Source organism: Falco rusticolus, chromosome 3 (assembly GCF_015220075.1).
Source record: "Falco rusticolus isolate bFalRus1 chromosome 3, bFalRus1.pri, whole genome shotgun sequence".
NCBI lineage: Eukaryota > Metazoa > Chordata > Aves > Falconiformes > Falconidae > Falco > Falco rusticolus.
In genome coordinates this window covers 56437667-56459206 of record NC_051189.1, presented here as the reverse complement: position 1 = coordinate 56459206, position 21540 = coordinate 56437667, and the positions used below count along the sequence as shown (strand labels likewise).

At 35.5% G+C, this 21540-nt stretch overlaps 1 protein-coding gene across 1 annotated transcript in view; it reads right to left on the bottom strand.

Annotated features, from left to right (window-relative positions):
- The window catches only part of ROCK1 (Rho associated coiled-coil containing protein kinase 1), a 91880-nt gene that overhangs the window by 25386 nt on the left and 44954 nt on the right, over nucleotides 1-21540 (bottom strand). The window contains exons 11-24 of the mRNA XM_037378639.1: nucleotides 19279-19345; nucleotides 15637-15725; nucleotides 14011-14059; nucleotides 13301-13436; nucleotides 12834-12925; nucleotides 12460-12706; nucleotides 9914-10020; nucleotides 8630-8780; nucleotides 7564-7724; nucleotides 6512-6696; nucleotides 5757-5826; nucleotides 4253-4347; nucleotides 2215-2380; nucleotides 498-591 (exon numbers count right to left, since the gene is read on the bottom strand). Of these exons, the coding sequence (XP_037234536.1) occupies nucleotides 498-591; nucleotides 2215-2380; nucleotides 4253-4347; nucleotides 5757-5826; nucleotides 6512-6696; nucleotides 7564-7724; nucleotides 8630-8780; nucleotides 9914-10020; nucleotides 12460-12706; nucleotides 12834-12925; nucleotides 13301-13436; nucleotides 14011-14059; nucleotides 15637-15725; nucleotides 19279-19345 (1709 nt within the window). The remainder of the gene's footprint in view (nucleotides 1-497; nucleotides 592-2214; nucleotides 2381-4252; nucleotides 4348-5756; nucleotides 5827-6511; nucleotides 6697-7563; nucleotides 7725-8629; nucleotides 8781-9913; nucleotides 10021-12459; nucleotides 12707-12833; nucleotides 12926-13300; nucleotides 13437-14010; nucleotides 14060-15636; nucleotides 15726-19278; nucleotides 19346-21540) is intronic.

Below are 21540 nucleotides of genomic sequence, written 5' to 3'. Positions count from 1 at the left end.
ATTTAGAGAGAAGGATGTTGCGGGGGACCATGTCAAAGGCCTTACAGAAGTCCAGACAGACGACATCTGTAGCTCTTCCCTTATACACTGAGGTAGTCACTCCATTGCAGAAGGCCACTAGGTTGGTCAGGTGGGACTTGCCCTTGGGGAAGCCACGCTGGCTGTCTCAAATCGCCTCCCTGTCCTCCATGTGCCTTAGCATAGCTTCTAGGAGGATCTGCTCCATGATCTTCCCAGGCACAGAGGTGAGACTGACAGGTCAGTAGTTCCTAGGGACCTCCTTTCTACCCTTTTTAAAAATGGGTGCAATTTACAGCAAAGATGTATTTTCCAGATTAAATGAATGATTTAATTAAACAAAATTATATTCCTTTTCATCAAGCCCAAAATAATAGGGAAGATAAACAGAAAGTCTTTTCCCATTTCCATTCTGCTACGTGTGCTTCAAATTCAATTGTGCTTCCTTAGAAAAGAATCAAAACTCCAAAATGACATACCTTCCTCCTGTTTCTTAATTTTTTCACTGATCTCTGAATTTTCCTTTGTTATTAAATCAACATCTTTGGTTAATGTGTTATTAGTTTCTTCCAGCTAAATGAAAACAAAAACATTTTAGAATAAAGAACTTGCCATAAATTCTAAAAATATTTATAGTACTATTATTTTAAATAACCTTAAAACTGTAATATCCATTTACCTGGAACACATTCCTCAGATTATACACAAAAAAATCTGCTCTACCTTTCAAACCTGACTTTTTTTTTTAAATGGTGCTTTTCTTCTAAGCTGTCTTGATTTACCAAGCTCGAAATACACCTAACCCAGAAAGAATTATATATTTTTTTAAAGAACTTTGCAGGACTGACAACACTGTAGTATATAATTAAAAACTCAAGCAAAATCAGATTGTCAGTTATCAAATGTGGCAATTTTCAATTAATGTGTGGTACTTGGAAAGAAGTAGCGCTCAGAGTCCTGATCCCCTGAATTCAGACAGAAAAGCAACTGATAGACGATACAAATCCAGCATTCAAGGTTAGAGTACACACATGGCATCTGCTGCTGAACTATTGTCATATATGCTGAAGAACAGGTATAAATCAGTATGAATATAAACCAAAATTTGGTCTAAGTCAAAGCATACCTAGGTATATATGTACATAGGTTTGGGGAAAAAAAAAAAAAAAAGTACCACATACAAAGGAAAACCATCACATTTTGAATATGCTAGTTGCCACAGTTAGGATCATTTTGCTAACCTCTTAACACACACATTAAAAACCAGACATAACTGCATTCCTGAAAAAAGCTTTTGCTTGAAGCCTATGGAAATAATTGTGTATTGAGCTGCCTGACAAAATTATGAGAATATGTGAAACCAACAAACTTATTGGCAAGAAAGTATTCCTTCGATGCCATAGGGAGACAGTCTTCTAAATTAAGACATGGTGGTATTCAAGGGATTTCGAGCTTATAATAAACAGGTGTAACAAACTCTACTTCCATTATCTTTACACAGAGAAGTAACATCCACGTTAGCGCTAACAGAAAGCTTTGAGCAACTGATCCAGGTTCAGTTACACCTACAGTATTACTGAAGATTTACACCTCCAGGATTCTTAGGAAAATCTGCATAGCTGATGCTAAATGGGAAAAAAACAACAATGATAAAATAACTACACTATATATGGCTTGCTATTTGAAACTCCTTGGTTAAGGTATTTGTGAACTTGACACCAATACTGAAGGGCTACACTATAAAGTATCTTCAAAAATTCCAGTTTGGGGCTTGTTTTTGGTTTTTTAATAGTTCACCAATGAGAAGAAGCTCAAGACTTTCAAGTGTTTTTTTTTCAAAGGACTAAGTTATTTTGCAATAAGTCTCCAATACACAGCTCCACAAATTTACAAGATTTAAATACATTGGGGAATAACAAGAAGCAGTTACAAAAGGCTTAGTAACTGAATTATAGATATTCACTTGATTTTCATTCTGGCTTTACCTCTGATCCATCACGTCTACATTTCTTTGGGAGTTCACATGATGGGATTTAAATGTTTAAGGTTCCAACTGAGTCCAAAACTTAAGATACTTAAATAGTTATCACTTATGATCACACAACTTAATAAATTAAAGTAAAAACATAAATGTATGTTTCCAGCTGGAAGATAAAAAATATATTTATATGTATTAATTACAGTGGAATAATTTACCCTTCTTATGATGCTGTCTTTATCAGTCATTTCTTGCCTGTGTCTTGATGCTGCTTTTTTGCTTTCCTGACTCAGTTCAAAATACTGTTCTTCAAGGAGTGCTCGTGCCAACCGTTCTGACTCAGCTTTGGTTTCAGCTAAATCCAGCTGGGTAGTGAGTGTTTCTCTGTAAAAAGGACATTAAAATTTTGTTCCCTATGCAAAACATTCCAAATTTTCAGGAAGACTAAAAAACCCAAATTACACCACTCAGATAACTGTCATCTTAGTTTCTTAAGAAAAACATGATTTACTAAACCACATTCCATACACTTGTATCTTTTGATGATTCACACAAGCTACAGCAGCAAGCTTACTGTAATTCAATTAAAATTTCAATCATCCATGAAACATCAACCCTTAGGAAACCAGGTGTCAAATTCTTCTGCTTTTGAAGAATAAAAAATAAAATTAAATTGCATGTACAGTGTGGTCCATCAACAGATACTTAGCCCCATCAGTATTACCAACCTCTTCACACAAGATTACTGCTCATGAAAACGTGTACTCCAGTCTGTCTGAACAGTAAGAAAAATTGCATAAAGCTTCTGAAAACATACAGCGGTTCTATGTCTATGCAACCTTTTGCAGAAAGACTTGCATATTCTGTGTACAGCTTGAGAGGCAGGGGCATTAATGAGATACTGCACTGAAGTTAATGTATACACACTTCTAATCAACTCAGCATACAAGCCAAACTTCCTTGCTCTTGCTTGGAGTACAGGCAGAGCTCCTATATGTTTGCCTGCAAAGAAACCCACATAAAGCACGGTGGCCAGTCTAGCACCCACCAGATGTACACAGCAACATGTAACACAGGGCACAGCATGCTGAGATAGAAGTGGCAATACATTACTGCAGTATGGGCTCATGACAGATGCCCCTCCTGCACTGCAAAATACAAAGAGATTTATGCAATGAAATAAGTATTGCTATGGAGTCCACTGATTTGATATATCTGTAGTAGATAAGAGTCTCTACTGCAACAAGGTAACGAAGTACACTCAAGAGTTTGTCACAATTCCCATTGTTGTATCCAGATGAAAAACGTTTATGATGAACATAAAATTGTGGAGAACAGTGTGGAAAGAGAATAAAAGGAAACTATAAAATAAGTAAGAAAAGAGGAAAAGAAGAGAAACCACAGCAGGAATAAAGGAAGTCTCTCCCACCTCCCCTAGCCTTTTTTTCTTTTTAAGTTGGATACTACTTCTAACAACTTTGCACAGCCAGGTATTTTCTCCCTGTATCACATTTATTAATACAGTATCTTTTCTTTCTCCCTTTCTTAGCCCACTGAAATGCATCATGAACACTACATAACCTCCTCTGTTTAGACCATTTTGCAATGCTTAAGAATGAGACACCCCGAATTTAGAACAGAGAAACTCTGCTTCATGCATAAGGCTACAGTCTCCTTCAGAATACATATGTATTAAATAAATATATATTATATGAATTACTAAATTGGAAAAACAAGCTTAAAAAAATTCTTTCCTTATTTGCTAACTTAGAAAATAATACATCACAATTAATGGTTGTTGGATTAACTGGTTTGCTGTAATCTGAAGTATACTAAACTTAGAATTCAAATTATTTTCCTTATTTTTTTCCTCCAGTTATTTTATTGGCTATAGAAAGATACCAAGTAATTATCAGGATAACATAAAAAAAATTATTATACAAGCAAGATGATTACAACAAATCTGAATTATTTTTTTAAAATTCTGCATCTTCCTAAATTCTCAGAAGTCATCATTCTTCTTCCAGACATTACAAACAGAGTCCAAAGCAAATATGAACAACCATATTTGGCTTTGTGGGATATCATAGGTAACATCCTCTGTATCTACCATCTTATAAGGCGTTATGGAACACTTTTGAGACCTGTCTTTTTCTGAAGGAATTAAACATTCTAAATCTGATTCAAAATCTTCATGAGTGAGACCATACTACATGGAAAAAGTTAACGTATATTTGAGAAACACAATGGGCATACTTTTCATTTTGCAATTCCTGCATTTTTCTTTGAGTGTCTTTATTCTTTTCATTCATTTCCTCTTTCAGTTCCTTAACCTGAGTTTTGTAAAGTGTCTGTAAAAGAAAGCATAAAAAAAAGAATCATTATTGAAATTCCATAGTGAAATTCTTCATTGGTTTGAAACTGTCAAACCCCAACACATGCCAGTGCTGTCTTCAATGGAATTTTCCCCCTCCTGCCTGCCTGCGATGCTCCTTTCCAGTTTCCCTTGTGTAGGGAACTCATGTGACCAGGTTAGTTTTCAATCTTCTAGTCTGGTTTCCTACATAGTTGTACAAACATACCTGCTGACAAAAGGGAAGGCAGGCACTAGGACAGAGCTGAGCAGGTCTCTTGGAGACAACAGGACAAAACTGCATCCTCCTGTAGCATCACTGTCTCAAAATGTCAGTCAAACAAGCCTAACAGTGTCCTATGTTTCCACCTGTTGTATTTTTTTTGTATCCATGTATCTTTTCTCTTAGACTGTTTTTTTGTGCAAAGACTGACTTTGTCTTAATAACTGATGCAACAGAGGTCTGATTTACATGAATGACTTCTGTTCTAAATTACTGTATTGTTATTAACACCACCAGTAATTCTGAAAGTTCAAATCTGATCTCCTACAGTAAAATACTTTTGATAAATATTCACACTGAATTAAAAATGTCTCTTTTAAACTACATGCTAGTGAAAAAAGGGAAAACTGAGAATGAAACACAATACTCTGGATCTTCTTATTAGCAACATGTCATGGAGAAATGCACAAAAATCTGTAACACATAATGAAATTACAATCATATGCAGTTCAGTAAAACAAAATTTTTTATTGCCTCTCCAAGGAAGAACCAAATTTAACAAGTACTTCCCAAAGTGAAATGAGGCTGTTCTTATTCACAAATGTTATTTGAAGTTCAGGCATTATAGAGCATCTTACGCTACTGTTTGCTTTCACAGAAATAAAACAGACCAAACTAAATCTATGAAATAAACATTTTGACTACCTGGAGTACCAAATAAGGCTCTTCAGGGACTCAGGTGCAGAGAAGGTGTATTTTTATAAGGATGAGGAATATGTACAGAATGCTATGGATCTTAAATATACTTATGGTAGATCAATAGCATGGAATACATTCCAGTAAGTATGGAGATTCTGAACTCTCTATAAAGTTTGCCATTGTGTCAGAAAAATAGCTGTTTTCCAATCTCAAGACAGGAACTACTCTGATGAATAATTCAGGTAAAAGCTACTCAATGAAACATGTAAGATTGGAAAAAAAAGACAAAGCAACTTAGCAGATAGACTATCTAATGTTCTCTAATTTTTTGTTCATTGTATTTCCAGCAGCATTTTGTGAATTGCTGATTTATGCCAGGTTATTTATATTTAGAAAACTTTAATATGTCAAACTATTCACTGTTCAATGATTCCATTGAAACAATTTGTCAAAATGTAGTACTCTCAATTCTTTGCAAGTCTTACCGAAAAATACTGCTCAGCTTCAAGTTGATCCTGAAGCTCACGCATTTGACCTTCATTTCCTCTGTACTGTCTTTGAAGAAATAAAAAAGGAAAGCATATAAAAGTCAGCTACTAACAAATGACAGGCAGACTACTTCTAAGCAGAAAAGTACCCTATGAAGATCTTACATTTGCACACATATTATTTCACAATGACCAACAGTTTGTTGTATCCTAAACTTCCGATTTAAGTACATTCCTTATTCTACCCCAATGACCATTTCAGTACATAACTTAGAAGACAAAGAGTACTTTAAATGGAAAAATGTTAAGTCAGCTGAAAGAAGATATGATATAAGCCTAATTATTGAAAAATGTCTTCAATCAGCTTAAGAAATGTTAAGAAAAAGGATCAGGTAGTTAAAGGGGAAAAAAAAGCTACTGACTCCTATACAGTAAAACTAAAAGACCCATATGATTTAATAAGTAGTATCACAGTCAATCCATAAAGAAGTCACCCAAATATAAGTGGCATATATATATATGTCTTGACATAGAATGATGAGCTAAGAATTGTTCTGCATCATAGCTCATAACAAAAATATTCCAACACTGAAGGCTACATACAGAAATCATAACATGCAGCTAAAAATACTCTTTTGGTTTAGCAAAAAAATGCCTATGTTCCAGAGAACTTTTTTTAGTAACAGGAACAGGCAAAACAGTACATGTATAATAAAGCAACTTTTTCCATTTTACTTCAGATTTTTACTTACTTAGCAAGTTGAGCCAACTCAAATTCCAGTAACCTCTTTGCTTCCAACAACGTATTGATTTCCTGTTTCAGCTGCTTCTCAGAACCCTTCAAGTTATCTGCTTCAAAAGCTTGTGCCTTTAATTCATTCTGTGCCATTATTCGCTTATTCGTCTCTTGTTCTAGCTGAAGCGTTAGATTCCTTACCTAAATGAGAAATATTTCAATTTAGGAGCATTTCTGAATAACCAATTGCACATGGTTGAAAGTGTTTCATATATGGTACATTTTACGTGAAACACCATTGCATAGATGCTACACATTGTACAATACATACAAATATTCCTGAACCTCCAAACACTTCAGTGCAATAGAAAGCTGCTGCCCTTACAGAACGTACTGACATGACACTGCATGATGATAAAGCTTCCCCATACTTAGCTTATTTCAAAGTCCCAAATGTGTTTTATCTTATCTTAAAGGCAACAATGGAAGAAACCCAAATTGTCTGCTGAAAGGTCCTGCAAACCTCTCTGCATTTCAGATGTTAAAAACTTGTCACCCTAGAAAAAAATGCAGTCTACCAGATAAATAAAACCTAATTTACTGAAGTCGTGACCCCTAAGAAAGGTGTTATAACCTTCATTCATAACCCAGTGTCCTGTGAAGAAAAAGTAAGCAAGACACTGTAATTTGTAGTTTTCACATTCAATATTCTAATTGCATATTTCCTTGGACAAATGCTTCTCCGGAGAATGCAAACTCAGAACTGCAAACCATCCAAACCAATCTGACTACACAGTCAAATTCACAAGCAAGTTTTTCCTTTAAAAAAAGAAAAGGAAACATGAAAAAATTGATTACATTACATTGAGGGCTCAAATATCTAAGGCATCCAAGAGCTGAGAAACAAATGAAAAATATCTAAAACTATTTAGGCCAACTATCTTCAGTTCTACTGAGAGGGGTATTATACAATGACATCAGTATAAGTTAATTTAATTTTCTATTTCTTGGTGCACATATTATTTCTTATTTATATAGAAAATTGTTAGTGATGAACATTTTACTTACTTCATCTTCCAGTCTCTCCTTTTGCTCAAGAAGGTGTTCCAGTTTCTGCTGAGATTGCTTCAGGTCAAAGTCCAGCATGGAACACTGTTTTTCAGCTTGAACTATCCGATTTTCTGCCCTTTCTCTTGCTGCCCTTTCTTCCCTTATTTTTTTTTCCATCTCTAATATAAGATTAAGGAAAGTAAAACAACAAAAATGAGTATGTAGTATCTACAAGAATGCTTTTTGTAAACACAGTCCTAAACATCCCAGTATTCTTCAGACCCTTTGGTTCAGCTATTTAAGCTCTTTTTCTGTTAGATGGACTGACTACTACCTATAAACTTCCTGGCATTATTACTAAAAACACTAAAAAAGAAATGTAATTCGAATTTGCATTCAAAACACTGGAATATTATTATGACTACTGAAAGACTAATAGTGAAAGAATTAAAAAATGCAGATTCTTGAATTAATCAATAAAGGCAAAGTTTCATTTGCATGAATGGATCGTAAAGTGAAAGAAAAGCGCTATCATTTGTATCAGCTTTCTGAAAAGTTACAAACTACACATTCAGGTACCAATGACCCTCAGAAAGAAAATCTTATATATTTAATTAAGATACCAAGACACAGCTTTGATTCATGGATATGTATCTATAAAAGAAACTTCATCACATTACCACTGTGCCTAATAAAACACCAATATTTTTAACACAGTTACATAGGAATGAATGCTCCAAGACATCTGTCTTAATAATGCACTCTTTCAATTTCATTCAGCATTAACCAGAATTTCAAGATTCAATAGCATTTTAGAAGCCAAGGAATGCTTTAAATTGCAAATGCAGTAAAATGTTCAAAACATATAAGAAACAATGCAATTTTTATGGTAGAAGTACCACGCTAGAGAAAAGAATTGAAAATGTGTAGTTTTCACGTTTTGAGATTTTGATATGCATTTTCTTTATAGAAGGCATTAAACACTTCTATAAGAGTACCACATTATAAGATAATGTGTTTTAAGATAATATAATCAAAACATCTTTTATTATATATTCACCTGAAACTTGCAAGAAACACTTACCACACATTGCAACTGATCTTGCCTCCTCTATTGACTGATGTTTGTCAGTTAATCGAGCTTTAGTCACTTTGTGTTCATTTAGTTCCTGTTCTAACCGGTCTTGTAATGACTTGAGTTTGTAGTTCAAATCTATCTCTAAATTATTCTTTTCCTAAAGATAAGAAAAAAAGTTACCGATTTCTATAATATCAGAGGGAAACATTTCCCTTCTTCTCTTTCTTAAGCATTAACCTTTTGTTATGAAGAAATTATCAATGTTATTTTTCATGTTTAATAAAGAATGGTAACAGATAAAAACTGTACTCAGTGCTCTGGAGAAAACTTCATTAAATTTTTCAGTAGTCTATAAATCTGTAAGGTAATGGAAACTTCTCAGTTTGAATTATCAGTAGTCATGTAAATTGGAAACATACAACTAATCTACCAATAACACTAGCACACAGAGGAATTAGAATTCTGGGATGCATTCTGTTATTTCACTGTTGAGATTGCCAGCCATTAACAGTAACACATGAAACAAGCAATACAGAGAAACTTCCAGAGACAAGGACTTGCCTTTGCATCACTGCTTCACGTAACACCAAATGACAACAGTAACTCCTTGCACTTTCCCTCATAAGTAGTCATGTATCTCTGTTTTATTTGGATAGACCACACAGCACAGAAAGTCTTTAGCTGACCTCAAAACACAGGCTACAAAGTTAGCTCTATCTGGAAAAAGGGTGCAGGATTTCCTTTTACTCTTCTTGTTTCTCCATCTTGGGGTGGGAATCAGAGATGCTGGGGAACATGCTGCTACCATTCTTTAAGAAGGAAGGAAGGAAGGAAGGAAGGAAGGAAGGAAGGAAGGAAGGGGGAAAGGAAACTGAAACAGTTCAGCGCCAAAGTTGATTAGAAGGTCTAGCACTGATCCGGTCAAAATCCAGTAAAAGCAGAAAATTAAATTTCAAGTTTTTAAAATATTCAATTCATAGATTTTCAGGAGGCAAGTCTCTGCAGTGATAGCTAGACAGCCAGAGAAAAATTACTTGCTATTGGCAGAAGTGTTGAATCAGTGATAGTGAATGACAAACACAATTTTTACGCCCAAAGCTACAAGTAAGAACTACCTGAGGACCTGCGAGACTTACCATCCTGATGAGATTGTAAATTAGCATTATTCAATCATTTCAACACAAGATTGATTCACAGCAAGAACACAGGACTTAGCAACATCAATAAATACTACTTGAAAATAGTCAAAAGCTGACAAAGACCTTTAGCCTCAACATCATTTTACTGTACCTTTTCTGAACGATTAAGCATATCCTGTGCTTGTTTCCTTTCTGCTTCCACTCTTTCAAGATTGTTTTTAATGTTTTTTACTTCTTCTTGTAAAGTTGTAATCCGAACTGCCATAAGAAATTAAACATCATTCAGTATTAGTTACTTGACTTAGATCAATATGCTTTTCCACCTTTATTGACTTCTGGGCCCCTAAAATATTTTTACCTTCAAATTGTCCAGACATGCAAAGGCTGTATATCAAAAAGGAAACCAATCTTTTTAGCCACGCTTTATGCATGCCATTAGTAACAATTGACCAAAAAAACAATCACATGCAAAACTTGGTACCTGCCTTCCATCACTTCCAATATCTAATATGCGAAATTTATTCCATTAATTCAAGTTCTGCTGTGTTATGCAACAAGCACCTTTTCTGATGTTAACTCCACTAATATGTAGGTTAAGGCACATTACACAGGAAGTTAGGCTCAAATGGATCTACAGGTACTAATACAATATATATTCACCTAACTGACTCAAGTTCTCTGTGTTGGATAGAGGAACTATTCCCCATCCCCCACAGCATCTACCACAAGATGCAGTGTGGCATCAGAAGTTTATACTAAATACTGAGCAGAATCACAGAATATTTTGGTTTGGAAGGGACCTTTAAAGACCATCTAGTTCAATCCCCCCTGCCATGGGCAGGGACATCTTTCGCTAAACCAGGTTGCTCAAAGCCCCATCCAACCTGACTTCGAACACTACCAGGGATGGGGCAATCACAGCTTCTCTGGGCAACCTGTCCCAGGGTCTCATCACCCTCATTGTTTAAAATTTCTTCTGTTTATCTAACATAAATTACACTCTTTTCAGTTTAAAACCATTGCCCCCTGTCCTGTCACAACAGGCCCTGGTAAAAAGTCTCTGTCTTTCTCATAAGCCTTCTTTTGGTATTGAAAGGCCATAACACACAAAGCCTTAGTAGTAGTAGTAATATGTTGTGTGTCTATGTATCTGCATGCCGAAGTAGTAGTATAAATATATAAGCCAAAGCAGTAGCACATATTTCTAGACTGAAGAATTTGCATTACCTCCTTTAAAATAAATACACAAAAATATATTTTTGATTACTCTGTATTACAAGTAATACCTTAAATAGAGTATACAAAAATAGACCTATCGATTCAAATACATCTGTCTACAGTACAGTCTGCTTCACTTAATTCTGAAATACAAAGAGACATCCTGGCAATATATAAGAAATTATGAGATGGAAGAAGATAAAGTCTTCCTAAATCTTATTCTTTCCTCATTCATTTTAAATGTGCTTTTAGAAACTGCTGTATGAGTATTTGAATCACATAAAGCTATTTGGGTATATACCAGCAAAGCACCTTAACCCTACACCCTTCAGAAAAAGATCATTCTGCAGTCTGCTGACTTGGATGTGGCCAAAAGCACATTTTGAAGTGCACAGAATAGTCTTCTATAACCATTTTTATCTCCTGCTTGCAATTAACAACAGACTGGATCAAACTACATTCAGTCATTTCAGAGGAACTTTACAATCATTGAACTGAAACCAGTTTACTGTATTTGAAGCACTGTAAACAGTCAACTTGATTCTGGATAGTTCATTCTTTGCACTAGCAATGTTTACCTTAAACAAACCAACCCAAAACCACCCAACAGTCCTCAACAAAAGATTGTGCCTCATGGAAAGTGATCTTCCATAGTGCAGACAGATGGTTTAAAAAGACAAGTGAAAAGGCAGGATCCATTAGCACAGGCACAGTCATGAACTAATGCAGGCATCCTCAAACTACGGCCCACGGGCTGGATACGGCCCCCCAAGGTCCTCAATCCGGCCGCCGGTATTTACACAACCCCTCGCCGCCGCCCCCCCCCCCCCCCCCCCCCGCCAGGGGTTGGGGGGGGGGAAACCAAGCAGCCGCAGATGACTGCCTGACACTTCATCCGCATGCCGGCCCCTGTTTAAAAAGTTTGAGGAGCCCTGCACTAATGTATCTGAACAGCTTCTAGTACGAAGGATCAGAAGTACAAGTGGTAAAAAGTTTCAGGCATCCTGAAAAAAGGGATTCCACATCTGCATCCTTTACAATGTTCTTCATCTTGCTTATAATGTAGAACCATCAAAAAAGAAAACAAATACAATGTAACAACAAAATAGCATTCTCCACAAATGAAAGAGAAAGTGTAGGGTATGTCAATTTGGCTACTGCACCAAGGCAGTAAGACCCTGTTGTGTCTTCTCTAGCACTGTATCATCTTTTCATGTTTTTGCACCACTGGACTCAGATTTTTAGTCAGGGCAGCCCCAGAGCCTTACAATCAGTATTTCCCACTCATCGATTTTGATACTGTCCCTCCCAAGAGCTGTTCAGACATGATCAGGAAGCAAGATCTAAACATCAGAAATGGTTCTATTAAGTCACACTCAGTTTGCAGGTTGGCTTTCCTCCCTTTGTGTAACTGTACTTTGTTTAACAAAATAGGGTTATCACAACTTTTTTGGTAAAGTATAAATACAGAAGAATTACCCTGTAGTTCTCCAATCATTTCAGATCCATGACTTCTGTCCCTTCGTTCTGATTCCAAAGCTGCTTGCAGTTGGTAATAATCTTTCTCCACCTGCAGTTTTGTGCTTTCTAGAACTCTGCACCTTTCCTGTAGTTCTCTATTCAGTGATTCTACCTGACTTAATGACTTGCTCATTTCTGTGTTACCCTTTCTCAGTCTTGCTGCTGTATCCGATTCTGTCCTCAGCAAATCATTTGCTTCTTCTAGCTGTTAAAAGAAAACAGACAAGATTCTCAAATTTAAAAATTATTAGGGCCAGTTGTACTAAATCTGAATGCTACATACGGCTTCTCAAATCTAAGAAATATGAAAACAATGAACAGAAGCAACATACTTGTTTTTGTAACTGTATTATCTTCTCATTTGTAATTTGTGAATGCTGGCTGATTTTTTTCAAGTCATCCATTTGATCTTTTAGCGTGGACACTGAAGAGAAATGACACCATTAATACAACAGATTAAAAAAAATCCTTAGGTGTTTTTGGGTTTTTGTTGCTTCTTTTTACACAAACACACTGAAATAAATTCTTAGCATATAATAGGTCTTTTGTTGACTTTTTGCTTTTTATACACATTTTTAGGTCACATTCTGTGCTTGCAGAACTAGCATGCACACTGTAGAGACTAGAATTTGAAAATATGACAAAGATACCACGTTCAAATAAACTCAACATTTTTGTCCATTATTTGAAAAGATCCCTTTAAAGTTGCACAGCGCTGTAAGATGCTAAGGTAGTAAATTATTCCCCGAAACTTATCATACACCTCATCAGTGTCAAATGCTTGGACAATATGACATACCTTCATTTTCCATGTTCCGCCTTTTTTCGTTCTCTTGTTCAATTTTTCTTTGGTAGTCATTTATCTTATGTTGCAATACCATCTTTTCCTTCTCAATCTGAGACACTGTTGATTCCAAGTTCTTTCTCTGATTTCCCTAAAATTAAAAGCATTGGTATTTTCTGTTTACATTTTAAGGAATGATCCCTAAACTAGTATCTCTGCAACTAATTAATCAAGGAAACTGATGCATCATTTCCAATGAATGGGTTTCTGGCTTCCTTGAAAAGGTTTTCAAAAAAGATGGCTTTTTTTTTTTAAACTTCTACATGACAAATCTACAAAATCACTAGAAAAGTTATTGTTAACATGATTATATGTAAGCAATTATTAAAATTATTGAGGCAACATAAGAACTCAATAGAAAATGATCTGCATATTAATTTTGAGTAACTGATTCTGATAAACTGCAGAGAAATTGCAGTGAGCAAGACTAAGCAAAACATTTAGCAGAGGAAATAGAATTCAGCGTGACTTGCAGAAAGAAAAGTTTTTGAAAATGTATATGGATAAAAATGTATCTCCCAATGCTATATATTGAAATGTGATGGTTTGGTCTCAAATTTCATCTCAGAAGAATTCTTTTAGTCACAGAAGAAATATCTTACATCATTAAAGTACTATCTACATGCTTTACCCAGCTAAGAAGGCTTCATTGAGGAAAAAATTACCTCTTCATCCAGTTCTTTCATTATTTTGTCTAGCTTTATGTTTGAAGATCTAAAAATAAAACAAAATAATTTAAGCAATATATGTTATATACACTATTTTTCTGGTGATTTGGGACCATTACTGAAGTGAACATTTATATTTTGGCTAACGCTATTTTGTAATAAACATTTGAAATTGAAGAAAACAATCAATCATTAGAAGTAATTTGTAAAATATATTATCAACTTTGCTGCTGGATATATATGCAAGAGTTTAGGTGCCACATTTCATCCCTTAATATGCAAATGTAAAAACAGCTTATGTACAGAACAGGTTATTCTTAAAATTAGAATACCCTGGTGAACTGCTAAAACTTCCTCCAGTTGTGAACCTTCTAAGTATCTAAATTGGTTCATTAATTCAACAGTAGGCAGCTCCCTACTATGGATAAAGATATTTGAATTATTTTGAAGTCTCTGTTGAAACAACATATTAGGCCATAGTACTATACAGAGAGTAAGGTTAGGTGCGTAGTACAGCCTCAGTTAACTGGCAATAACACTGACACATCCACTGCATTTTTGTAGCTAGCTATCCCTCTTCAAAGAGATAACAAAAAAGGACGCAGATAACGTTACTTGGCAGGTACAATAAAGGAGCAGTTACAGCAATATATCTTATCTATTAACTCTGCAGTAAATGGTATGATATAACAGAAAATACACGGTTGTACTCTTGATAGCTTCAGTAGTACTGCAGGAAGACAAGTTACTGAGTATCATTCAAGCAACACACCTCCTGCGAAGCAATCAGAACGAGTGGGCAGTGAAGTTGTGTTTAAGTAAACAACAGTGTGACAGCCTACACTCCCACCAGACCATTTTGGCTACCATTTCCCACGTAAGCAGCTTATACAGCTATACACTACAGTCCTAATTCACAAGCCTGAATTCTTCCTATATCCTACACCTAGTGTTGCCTCTTGGTTTTATTGAGGCCTTGAGGAAAAGACTTCAAAAGGAGCAGCTAACTGAAGGAGAATTTATTTTGCATTAATATGAGTAAAAATTGCTGATTATCAGAAAAGAAGAATCCCAACTGTTTGTTCCTAAGTGTAGCTGCAAGAAATACGCAATTTCTCATGTAATGTAGCTATTTCTTCAGTACGGTAGAATCAAGATTTTAGAAAGCAAATAGTTGTTCTTATCTATCAGTCACCAGAGAAAAAAGGAATGTGTTTTTTCCAACAAGTACCATGTATTTAGAAACCAGACAGTTATTTTTAATAATGCGATATATGCCATATCTACAGTATTTTATGTTTTTTAAAAAATCAGCATGATCATTGTGTACTTCAGTTCAATAAAACATCTGAATTCAGAGATACTGGGTAAAATCAAACATTCATGTATTCAGAAAGACTATGTTTTACATGGGTGCCAATGAAACAAAACATTTTCTTCATACTACATTCAAAAAAAGCATTTAAATATTGTTTTAGAATGACTTAAACCAGTGCCTGGAAATCCCTTGGAGAACTACAGTACCATTCTTAGCGTTATTTTGGTAATCACTAAAAAAGTAATACAAAACTGAAGTGTTAGATGTATTTAAACTATGTAAACAATTAAAGTTCAAAGTCTTACCTGCACTTTTGCTCCATTTCATCTTTCAACTGCATTTCATTATGTAGTTGTTCTTCCAACTCATAGATCATCTTCTGCATATTTTCCAGCTTTAAATATATATTTGTACATGAAAGAACATGCATTGAATTTAAAAACTTTAAAAAAGTAATTCAGAATATTCAGTGCTGCTTACGTTGTATCACAGCTTGCTTACTTGCTTCTATCTAAACGCTAGATCTTTACCTTATTAAAACGTGACACCCCCTAAAAAGATTCTAAAAAAGTTACAAGAAACAACTTTGATATTACACATTTTCATCATCTGCAGAGTAGAAAATTTTAGGTTTATGAATAGTTCTGTCAAAATTCACAGGGTTAAGCTAAGTCAAATCCTCTTTCTTTTAAGTCCCTTCAGAATTGGACTAAAGATAATTACTGCAAAGATGTAAGAAAGCATTTTAATTAGTCTCTTTTTCTAACCTGAACCACCACATGTATTTTGCAACACATCTTCAGGCTCTCAATAAGTTCAGGAAGCAGAACAAGGCTTGTCAGTTATTAGCAATGGGGAGAAAATGCTCTTACTATCTATTTAGCCAGAGATCATTTTTATAGCTAGCACTGTACTGAGGTTTGCAAACAGGAACAAACTTCCAATGTTAATACAGAACATTACTGTATAGCATGTACTGTTTGCCAGCAGGATAAAATCAGAAATAAATTCTTTTCATGTAGTCTCAAAGTATCTACTTTCTACTAGATCTCTCGGCACAATAACCCCACTCCAATATCAGCAAAAACCTCAATTAACAACAAGATAGTGTCAACTTTGAGGAAGTTCATTAAGTCAAGATCATGCTGATTCAGTCTTAAAACTTTTCACTGATCTTGTCAAGATTTCAGCCTTATTTAGCTTTCCCACATTTCCCTCAACACTCTTGAAACTGCATAGAGAAGATCAACAGTCCTAATCTAAGCTCTCTTCAAAGCAACTTATTGAAGTGGTTCTGACCCTTTGTTTTCCTGTTCCTTGTTTTAACTTCAAAAACTCTGACAACTGCCTGACTTGTTCTGCACAATCATCCCAGAAAAACAGCAACAAAACAGTTCCTGCTAAATCTGTCTCTTCCTTTTTTCCTTTTCCAACAAAATATGCTTAGAGAAAGTAGAACTGCACACTAAGATCATGAAAAGGAGACAAATTGTGCTTGTCTCCATTCTTTCTTGATAGCAACAATAAGTGTTCTCAACAAGGACTGTCCACTGTACAGTCATAAACTAAGATTTCAGTTTGGAGACCTATGACAGCATGCTTTATCCATATTAAATTATAAAGTTCTAGGTGAGATAATTTCTGCCTACTTCCAGGCAGGCATTTTTCTTACTTCCTACTTTCAATCTGTTCTCCTTCCCATTGTAGTAGGAAATAAAAGTATGGAGCACTCGGGTGCTCTCAAGAACTGGAATCCTTTCTCATTTCCTCGTTTTTCTTTCTTCCACATCCTTAAGGTGCTCTGAAGTTTTCAGAGAATGAGATACAGTGACCAGAAACCAGAAACTACATATTCTATACATTCGCCATTCTATTCTACATATTTACCACTACCTATCACAAAGCCTTGAGAAAGCAAGGAAATACTGGAAAAAAATAGACTTCTCAGCACTTACAGAACAGCTCTGGAAAATCAATTACATGGATGGGAAAATGGTTGCAATCGAAGACCACAGAGACTGCCTCTAAATCTAAACTTTGAGGAAAAAGGAAGGAGGACCTGCACACAACACATTCATCTCCTTGGGAGGAAGCACTGAGAAAAAAAGCAAGAAGCAAGACTATTTAACGGCTAGCTCTCACTTTAATAAAAAGGGACCATAGCTAATGCACAAAAATAAAAAATAAAGAACTTTCAACATAGTTGCTCCTCCATTTCTTGGTTACTCATTTTATAGCCCTTCCAGACAGGCTGCATAGAGGAACTAAACGGGATGGATGAAGAACAGGTCCAAAAAGACATCTGGCAACTGAGGCATTTCTGTACCGACTCCTGCTAGTTTGGATCTCTGTTGCCACCTTTTGCTTCTTTCTGTCTCTGGATGGTTTTATAGTGCTGTACCCTAAGAACTCTAATTAAGCTAGCTGAGCAGTCTAATTATCTTACTACGAGACAACAGGCTTCCAGAGAAGTTTTGCACAATCTGATGTAAACAGACTAAATAATACCTTAAGAAAATCCTGAGTTACAATTGACTCAATATAAAAGCATTCCTTTATACTTTAGTTCGCTCTCTGTTTTCATTTCCAGTAGGAGGTAGGGGAGGAAAGGACTATGGCAAAGCTTGCCTACAGCAGAGAAGCCAAGAAAAATCCCTCTGGAACTGCCACTGTTTCGTTTTTGTTTTTTTTCAATCACCACAGCATAGTGTGTCTGGTTAGGCACCCTGAACAATGAAGGAAATCAAAGATCCAGTGCAAAAGAATCTGTTAATCTCCTCTTTCTTAATATCTGAACTACTTACAGATGGTTATGGTTGCATGAAACCAGAGTAAATAATCAGATCTTCAAAAAGGTTTTAAATTCAGTTAAAGGACATTGAATTCCATTTCTGTCCAACTTCATGGCCTAATTCTGTGAAGTTTTACACACTTGCAAATCAAAATTAGTTTCTTGGAAATTTCTGGCACTCAGTCCCTCCCTGAAGACACTCAGTAGCATGCCAAAATGCAGAACAGACCAGGTAATGTTGTATTATATGTCCAGAACAAATTAATTTGCTAACTATGTGTCAACTTTACCGTTTTCATTGCAGCATGTAATGAAAAAAAAACAGCTGAGAAAGAACTGTGGGGTAAAAATACCTTGCAGTAAAGTAAATGCAAACCCCCATTTAAACCTCCCTATATCACACTCATATCCTTCCAGAGCTTCACCTCCCAAAACTGTTAAAATCACAAGACATTCATATACACCTGACAATACAGACAGGACTCTTGAGGGTTCTTTAACTACATGCAGGGTGCCTGTATCCCACTAATTATGCCAAGTCCATTCAGTAATTCCCTTCAAAGCAGCTTAGGAAGCAGTAACTGAAAGTATTCCTGAACATTTCTTGCTAGGTGAACTCCTCTATAAATGCAGATCCTCAGTGCCCCAGTTCCCAATAGCTTGTGGGGCACCCTTGGGAAGACACAGAATACCCAGGCTCGGTACATTCCTTGCCACATGCTACTTAGCTCACAGGAAGTCCAGCACCAGGGTAAAACTGGCCGGTTGCTGGAAAGCCCAAGCTTTCCATCACACTCATGTCCAGACTCCATGGTTGCCACAAAGCCAGCGTACACCTGGGATCAATAAGGCACTCTAAAAATACTGCACAAACACTTCGATATTTCTAAAGATAAGAACTGGAAATCCGTTTCCACAAAAAGAGTATGCAGTTTCAGCTGTTTTATCCCAATTCAGGAAAACCAATCTTATACGAAGAACTGGAATTCTGTTTTTCCAGTAACTTTAATAGGCAGGCCATACCAAACAGTTAAAATTTATGCATTAATTTCCCATATTCCAAGCACTAAAATAATTTGAAATATTTAGAACTCAAACAGTTTATTCCCATATATGCAACAGATTTTTTACTAAGATCCAAAAAAGTGAGACATACCACACTTTTGTCCACACTGGAGCTTGTTCTGTTATCATTGGAATTTTCTGCAGAGACAGATAAATACCTGTAACAACATTTTAAAAAGTTTTAGGAGTTGTTTAAAAGCAAGGTTAAAAAAAAAAAAAGAACAAACAACAGAATACAATCACCCTGAAACATAAAATTCAGATTTTTTTCTCCAAAATGCGGATAACCAAAAAGTAACATAATCAGATTGTTTCATTTCTGTATTCATTATACTTTAAAATTTAAGCACATTTAATTGAAAACTTCACATCGTTTATTGTAAAGGGTAAAGTAGAAAGCTGCAGTAGAAGACCTCCAGAAAAAAAGGATTTCTGCCAAATACTAATGCAACCACTTTTTTAATAACCATTAAAAAAATTTTTGCTTTCCACAGTTACAACACTCTCATTGGCTTCCATCCCACAAATATTTACTCAGGCACTTATGCAGCAAGTAGCAGCAATGAAGCGAACTCTGCACAGATTGTGTAACTTCTAACAAAGTTACTAAGAGTTCCACACACAAAAAGTTTTCCCTGAAGCCAGTGTTCTTATTTTATGTAAGTGTTTTCTAAAAATACCACAAATTTCTGTTTGTCATGATTCTGAAAAGTCAGGCAAATAAATACAAATGATTATCTTCAAATTCCTTTGGTATTTGATGTGATATTCTTGGCCCGATTAACTGATCCAGAGAGACATAAAGTGTCTCTAACTGCATCAGACTATGTGAGGAAAAACACTCCAACACATGAACTGAGGAAGATAGACACATCTTTTTTGTTTCACATGCATATTTTCACATATACAAAAACCTCTCCAAAAGATCAAGGAGGGTAAAATCAAAAGACATCTCCAAACCACAGTCAAATTAAACACCAAGACTGCTTTCAGACAATCAAATGATGAAGAGGAAATCGAACAGTTTCCTACAGAAAGGGACTTGCTGTCTTGACTGCAAAAAGCCACCGTACTTTCCACATTAGGGCTGCTGAGCAATGAGAATGTGATACTTAAAACAGGCACAGCACCAGCTCCATCAGAATCCAGAAGAGAACACACAAGCCAGAAAGGGCTACAAAGCGTTCTCAGCTAGTATTCCAAAATCTGTGTTATAGGTGAAGTTCAGTAATAAATAACTGTATTTCCTAGTTTATAATCAATGAGATTACAGCTGTAGAAAGTATTTTATATTAGAAGATAGTACTACTTCCTTTAATGACAGAAGCCACATCATTTTCCTAGATTTCTGTTTCTTTAAACTCTCCAGCATACAGGAATAAGATGAAAATGAGTGAGGGGGGGAAAGATAAATGTGCAACTTTTTTCTAAATATGCAATTTTTTTAAATGTTTGAACTATTTTCAGTACAAAAAGGGAATAAAAATTAGGATTACAAGTTTAGCAAATATGAATGGTCATCTCAGACTTTTCAAGACTATCACACCAGTGGAGTATTATGGGACAAAATTAAATTCTAGGACAGCACTTTAGTTCTAGTAAGCCTACAAAATTATGATAGTATTTAGTAGCAGAGTTCTTCAATGACAGCAAAACACAGCCACTTAGGTCTCTGAAGTCCTGATACTGCTCCTCAAAAAGAAAGAGGGGGAGTGAAGAAATTTTGTTATTAACAAGCTTCTGTATGCTACTTCACCTTCTTGATAATATATTCCAAAATCTTCCTTCAAGGCATAAATTAAGACTTTTTAAAATTATAGACTAAAAATCAGAACAGTAGGTGAAATCTCTGAACTGCTGAACTCACACAAACTGTGCAAAGCTTGCAAGTCCTTCTGTGCCTTACTATGTAGAAAGCAACAACAAATCCAACTCTTTGCAGAGATGGAAAGAATTTCACCACAGGCTTGGAAAAGTGGTTCCTCCTCTATGCAAGGACAAAAACCAGATTTATTTCCTTTCAAGCTTTCCTACCCAGAAATGCTATTAAAACTAATAGTCTCTATCCGACATGATCTACTATAAGTTTTAGCCCATTTTAAGCTTGACTGACACCCACCACAATTAAAAGCAGCTTTCAAAGAGAAGTTACTGAGATTTTTTTTTTAATTTAGATATAACTAACCATAGTGTCTACAACAATAATGACTGCTGGAAGTATGAATTAATATAATTTTAACTGATGTAATCTGAAGTCTTCCAAGCAACAGTAAAAAGCATAAGGCATCACAATCTCACGCTGCAGTGGATGAGTGCTTTAGGAGAAAAAAAAAAAGAACTATGACACAGATAA